This window comes from Taeniopygia guttata, chromosome 10, assembly GCF_048771995.1.
Source record: "Taeniopygia guttata chromosome 10, bTaeGut7.mat, whole genome shotgun sequence".
In the NCBI taxonomy this organism is placed as follows: domain Eukaryota; kingdom Metazoa; phylum Chordata; class Aves; order Passeriformes; family Estrildidae; genus Taeniopygia; species Taeniopygia guttata.
Window position 1 is genome coordinate 19366930 of NC_133035.1, and position 6768 is coordinate 19373697.

At 46.5% G+C, this 6768-nt stretch overlaps 1 protein-coding gene across 1 annotated transcript; it reads left to right on the plus strand.

Annotated features, from left to right (window-relative positions):
* The first annotated feature begins 4559 nt into the window (after positions 1-4559).
* On the plus strand, positions 4560-5109 carry LOC100190622 (mothers against decapentaplegic 3-like). The gene is given in 3 exon segments (NM_001245568.1): positions 4560-4936; positions 4938-4955; positions 4958-5109. Coding segments are annotated over 3 exon segments (300 nt in total). The 5' UTR covers positions 4560-4689; the 3' UTR covers positions 4993-5109.
* The last annotated feature ends 1659 nt before the right edge of the window (positions 5110-6768 follow it).

Consider the following 6768-nt stretch of genomic DNA (forward strand, 5'->3'; position numbering starts at 1 on the left):
TCTGCCGAGACCCGCACAGTTCATAAAGGAAACGACGAGGGAATCGTTATTTGCAATGGATAATTTCAGTTCTTCTTCAGATTATCTCTGTCCTGTGCCCCAGATGGGCCATGGGGACCTGGGGAAGGCTCCTCAGAGGTGTAAATCAGAAGCAGAGAGGTTTTGGAGTGCAGGAATGGCCTGTCCATGGCTCTCCAGAGAGGTCAGCTCCAGTTCAGGAGCGCCTACACAAATAACTGCCAGGAATTGGGAGAGTGTTTTAGAAGGATCACTCTGGACGTGCTGCTGCCTCGTATTTTTCCCTTAGGCAAGAGGTGCTGCCGTAGTAACAGAAAGGATTCTGGCTTGACTAGAAGTGGTTGTGTGATTTTTGCACCACTGAGCCTCTTGGAACATGCAGGTGAATTGGCTTGTGTGTATGAAGCATTTGGAATTTCCAACAAAACAACTTTTTATTGTGCGTGCGTGTTTTCTCATCTGCAGAGAAGAATAGCTGTGGTACCCTGTAAGGATTTGACTGAGCTGTGTATTTCACAGAGCTGACATTACTGCTGAACACATTAACTTACAAAGGCCTCACTTTTTTCATGACTCACGCCAGAAGTTATTTTCCTGTGGGTTTGTTCTGAGTGATTAAGATAGGTTTGCTTGCATATAAATGCTGTTCTACACATATATATATATATATATATATATATGTTACCTTCACCAGGGAAAGCTCCCACACTTTCCCTTGTTTATGCGCATTATACATGACATAGGTTCCAAGTTAAATGCCACAGCCCTTATTTACAAGGAAAGCAAAGAAGATAACCCAATTTAAAATTCCTCATTTTCAGTGCTGCCCATCTCACCCTTCATGGAGAACACTGGAACAAGAAGAGTCGAGGCCACCATCCTGTCTGCTATGAGCTTCCCAGCTTGTCCAGCTGGAAATTGTAAAATTCCACGTACAGGTAGGAAATACATTTAATATTTCAGCCAGTGAGGTAGAAACGGGGGCAGCACCTCAGAAACTGCTTCCCAACCACTCCCTGATTTTCAACCCAGCCACAGTGGCACGTTGGGAGCTGTTGGAGCAGGCACCAGGATCCCTCAGAGCCTGAGCCCAGGCAGGGAACAGCGTGCTCTGGCCACGCTGCTTCCATCCTGCCTGTCCCAGCTCGCCCTGAACACCTTCCTGTCTGCCCCAAAAATCCCTTCTCACTACTCAAAGGCTATAAAGGGAACATGGAGCAAAGCACAGAACAATTCTCCAGTCTCTGAAGCCGTTAAAAATATTTTTGATAAAGGTACATATATGCACAGCTGAGCTCCAGTGGACACCTTCTTGTTTCTCATGCTAATTTTATATTGTTCCTAAAGCAGAGCTGATTTTTATCGTTGTGAAAGGAGAATTTTAATCCTATTCATTAATCATATCAAAACCCAAGGTATGCAGATATTATTTTTCAATATTTTTAAGGTTCTAGTCTAAAAGGTTAAGAAATGCAAAATAGCTGTAAAGAGTTTGGGTTTTTTTCTTTAAGTGTTTGGTTTCCTCACATTATTGCAGACTACATATATCTTTATTTCTCAGTGAGAGCAAACTGTAGCCCTGAACCTCTAGAATTCCAAACACAAGCAAAGATAATGACTTTTTAAAAGTAAAGAACAAATTGTTCCACAAAAAATGAGCACAATCACAAAAAGAAGCATAAACTTCTCCTGCTTAGTGGTGGCTTCCAAGATGTCAGACATTTTGTAAACCAGCAGTCGGATCCAGACCACGCAGAATTGGGACGGTCCTGCTTTTCCTGTTAATTTTTCCACTATGAGAGTGTCCAAAACTCTCTGAAATAAAGGATTACTGTCTAGGGGTTCAGAAAGTCATATTTTCATAGAACAGTTCATTCTGACAGGTAACCCCAGCAAGCACACAATCTGTTCCATTAAATGTCATGGCCTTAAGTTTAAAAATGTATCCCACATCCCAAGCCCAACTGTTTGTTTGTTCTCAGGAGTGTTTTCAGTGCTGCTGTGGCCCAGAGTTTAGATCAGTGGTTGAGCTGCCTACACCTCATTTAGAGGTTGTAAGCAAGAGAGACACAATTTGATTTAGTGTTTAGCAAATTATCTTCACCCTTTTGCCACTAAATCACTGTACAAGCACGAGTAAACCACTCAGCTCTTCCTCTCCTTCCCCTTATTCAAATGTACCCAAACCATGACTTGTGATATGAGTGTGAGGAGTGAAGATCAGACCTTGAACATGGACAGAAAATTCTAGAAGCTCTGCTGAACCGAGGTCACAGCATGAATTCTGAGTGTAGTGATGAGATTTGAGTACTATCATATCTTTCTGGATGAAAAAAGCATGGAATAGTGCCTGTGGTTTTCTATCCAAATGAGCCAGAAAGAAATGTTGGTCCTCAGAAGAGAAATCTGCTCTGAGCTCACCCTGATGTAATATGGATTTACCAGGTCTGAGGCAGGTCCTTTGGCTTCTGGGCTTGCAAAATGTGCTGGGCCAAGAATTGAGAAAATAGAAAAAGATTATTTAACTTCACCCCATTTCAAAATGTAGTAAGAATGTATTTCTGCATTTAAAAAATGTATTTAACTTCCCCATCTGTGTTTCACTTGGTCCACATATTCAAGCCATTTTCTAAAGTTGTGAACAACTTTTAAATAAGAATTCAGACCTTTAAATAATCACAAACTATCAGAAACTTGGCCTTTTCAGAAAGACACAAACATACAGAAAGTCAACAGTGCTAGCAAGTTAGTAATTGAGGCATCCTGCTTTTAGTGTAAATAGTACCCATAATTTTTTTGCAGTGCTTTAGAGGTATTCAGGAGATATTTCCTCAAATGATGTTGGGATAATCTGCAGGGGTTCCACATCTTTGTACTTCAACCAAAGCAGCCAAAAACTGGGTCAGGGCAACAGCCCAAAATTTTAGTGGTGAGCCTCCAAAATTCAAGACACTCAGGGAATGCATGTTGGGGAGTAATATAAGAATGCTGAAGGGGAAAAAAAAAAAAAAAAGGTAAGGGCATATTTAATTTGTATCCAATATTAATATTTCAAAAATTGGTACTGTTAATTTGGAATAAAGCCTGTTTGCAGTGCCTGTGAAAGCCAAGGCAGTTGCCTCAGATGCTGTGCGATGCCATCGGTTCCTGAGTCGCCACGAGGCAATCTGGATGGCTGGCAGCTCCAAATCCACAGGCACAGGGGTTTGGGAATGCCAGCTTTCGAGGAGTCTCCCCACTGGGTTACTCTGGATCCTGGAATATGAGAATGTGGGTTGGCAAGAGCTGCCGAGCAGCCCCACAGGCTTCCCAAATTCGGGCTCACCGCCGTCCCTCCTGATAGGATGGAGAGAACTGGGAAGCATAGCTCAGCTTGAAAACTCAGAATTCGGGAGCCGAGCCCCACAAAACTTTCATCCTGTTGCTCCTGGGCTGCTGCTGCAGGGAGATGAGATGCAGCTGGAGTTGAGAAAAGGAACCAGCCTGGTTGGAGGCACCTGGTGACTCTGCAGGTGCCTCTGAGGCTCCTCGCTCAGCACCATTTTGGGGTAGTTTAACAGAGAACAGCTGCTTTGAGGAGCTAAAGTTTATAATTATATGTTTTTTTAGAACCTGGGCTTCTTGAGACCGGGGAGTGTGACAACCCAGTCTGCTCAGTGATGGAAAGTTCGAAACTGGAAATGTACCTGGATGCCACCCTGAGTCAGCCCAAACCGAAGCATCTCTACAAAACACCTAGATGTGAACAAACTGCCGTCCTCTGACAAAAATATTCCGTCTGAGAATTTCTGACCAGCTCCAGCGGTAAACACCTCCAGGGTGTCCTTTTTGTCTGATACAGGGCAAAAATTATTCGGGTACCTGTTGCTCGGGTGGAAAGATGAGGGAATGGAATACTAAATTAAAGGAGTTGGAACAAAAAGCAGCTGATTGTCTGAGCACGGCTGGCCAAGCTGTGCTCAGGTATCTGTGTGGGAACAGATTCCACGGATGAAATGCCCGTGGCAGAGGCTGCAGCCACGCTGGGGAGCCTCTTGTCCCCTTCCCCTCCCTGAGCGGGCTTTACACTTGTGGGGCTTTACACTTGTGGGGCTTTAAGGTGTGTTTCTTTTCCTGCCTGCCCTCGGTGGGTTTGTCCGGGCACCTCTCCTTGTCCTGCTCCCGGGCTGTTCGGTGCTCCCCGCGGGCCCCGCGATCCCCCTCAGGGCGCCGGGGCCTCCGCGGGCGGCGATGGAGGCGCGGAGTTCCCGGCGGGCCGGCCGCCTCCCCGCCCTCCTTCCATCCTCCATCCCTCCCTCCCTCCCTCCCTCGGCGGCGTGTTTGGGAGGGAAGGAGGGGGTGGAAGCCGGGCCGGGGCGGCCAGCAGGCAATTTGCATGAGAGACAGACTGGGAATGAGCTGGAGTGGGCGCCTCTCCGCGCACACAGAGCGGGGCAGGAGGGGGAGGAGGAGGGAGCTGCCGCCGCCGCCGCCGCCGCCGCCGCCGCCGGGGAGAGGCGGCGAACTCCGGGCAAAGTTTGGAGCCGCGGGCCCGCGGCGCTGAGGCAGCGGCGGGCGGGGAGCGGCCGGGCCGGGCCGGGCAGGGCCGCGCGGTGTGAGGCGGTGTGAGGCGGCGGAGCGAGCGGCGGGCAGAGCGCGGAGCCGGCGGCGGGCGCTGCCGGCACAGCCAGCATGTCCTCCATCCTGCCCTTCACTCCTCCCATCGTCAAGCGGCTCCTGGGCTGGAAGAAAGGCGAGCAGAACGGGCAGGAGGAGAAATGGTGCGAGAAGGCGGTGAAGAGCCTGGTGAAGAAGCTGAAGAAGACGGGGCAGCTGGACGAGCTGGAGAAGGCGATCACCACGCAGAACATCAACACCAAGTGCATCACCATCCCCAGGTACCGGGGTGCGGAGGGCGCGGCGGGACCCGCAGGGACCCCCGGGCTCCGGCACGGCTCGGGCGGTGTCGGTCCTCTCTGCCTGCTCCTTAGCTAGCTAAGAAAAACCCCGTAACTGCCTGCAGAATTCAAATACTCTGTAGTAACGAGAGAGAAAACGTAGTGGAGAAAATATGCCTCGAGCCGAGATCGTAAAAAAGAAAAAAAAAAAAAAGTTGGAAGCGCTGCGGAGCAGTTCCACTCGCTGAGGGTGCTCGCATTGTCAGAAGTTTCAGCGTGTTCTCAAGTGCTGTTGCATTAAGATTTTCTTGTGATTAGCGCGTCAGGAAAACGATTTTGTTTGGGTTGTTTGGCCTCTTCCTTACTCCTCTGAAGGGGTGATTTAGAGCCCTGCTCTGCTGATGTTTTCGAGTTACTTTTTAAATCGGGAATGCAAATGGCAGAGCTGAAGGAGGTCGTTTGGAGTGCAAAAAAATACCACACATGTCAGGGTGAATATAACTGATTTTTTTTCTTCCATTTTTTGAATGAACATAGATTTTATTTTCAGTCTCCATTCCGAGCTCGATCCACAGGGCCATCATAAATCATAAAGACGTGTATAAAACTATCCCATCTAAGAATAATTTTCCAAGTAACTTTCAAATGGCTGCCCACAAGTGGTGTTTTATTGCTGCAGATTGTTGAATTCTGTGAGCTCAGCCAGATGACTGCTGGGTCTGTTCCTGATTGTTGTTTGAGAGTATTTTTTTTTTTTTAAGCAAAGGCCAAAGTTCATCCCAAATATTTGAATGCTGCATAATTGTGTGCTTCTGCGTGAGAAGATATGTGTGTGTGTGTGTGTATTCATGCTTCTCTCTGGCACAAACAAATGTATGCTTTCTTGCTTGTCAGAATGATTTAATATGCAGGAGCTGATACAAAGCAGCATCTGTTGCATGAAAAAGTGAAGCAAGTAGCTTAGAAATGTGGATGTTTGGAGCTCCTAAAATTTTCTTCCAACAACTGCAGTGGTTTTTTAAAAGGAAAAATAAAGCCTCCTTATCTTTTTTGGTGCTGAATGACTGCGGCCAAGATTTTGGCCAGTAATGCAAATGAGAGCTCTCAGCCTTTGTTAGAGTTGCTCCGGCTTCTACTTGAAGCAGAAATCAAAACCTGTAGAGCCACCACGCAATACAAATGCCTTAAAAACTATATTTTTCAAGTTCTTGGTAAGCAGCGTGCTTTCCACGTAGATAATTCCCTGAAATATTTACCATTTAAAGCACTTCTCTGTAATATTTACCATTTCAAAGGATGAAAATTGCTGGAGCAGCCCTGCTGCTGTGACCTGGGTATTGTGTCTGGCTGATGCTGACCCGTTAGGGAGCAGAGCGTGAAGGCCCGTGGAACTTCTGTGACTCCTAACAGAGTGGTTTAGATAAGGAAGGATTTGATATTTTATGATTTAAAGGAAGAAAAGTGTTGGGCCAAACACAATGCTTTATTAAAAGAAAAAAAGGTAAAGTTTGAAAATAAATAACACAAACATATTTCACAAGTCATGCATACTCGCCTTCAGAGATTGTCCTGACTGTTCCTCCTCTGTTAAAGAAAATCTGTGCAGAAATTAAAACATTTCATGTTAATTTATGACACTGAACCTGGATCCTACAGATCTTAAACCTTGGTATGGGGGAGGCATCAGCCTGTTTCGGTGGGAGCCCCTTATACCTTGGCATTAATTTTTAGACACAACTTCATATCTGCTTTTTTATTGTTTAGAAATGGCCGTGGTTAGGTTTTCTGTGCTGAGATGTTAACATCTGTGTGTCAGAGGTTGGGGAATGGGGTGGGAACATGGAACAATCCCTGAAGTCAGTGCAGAGCTGCA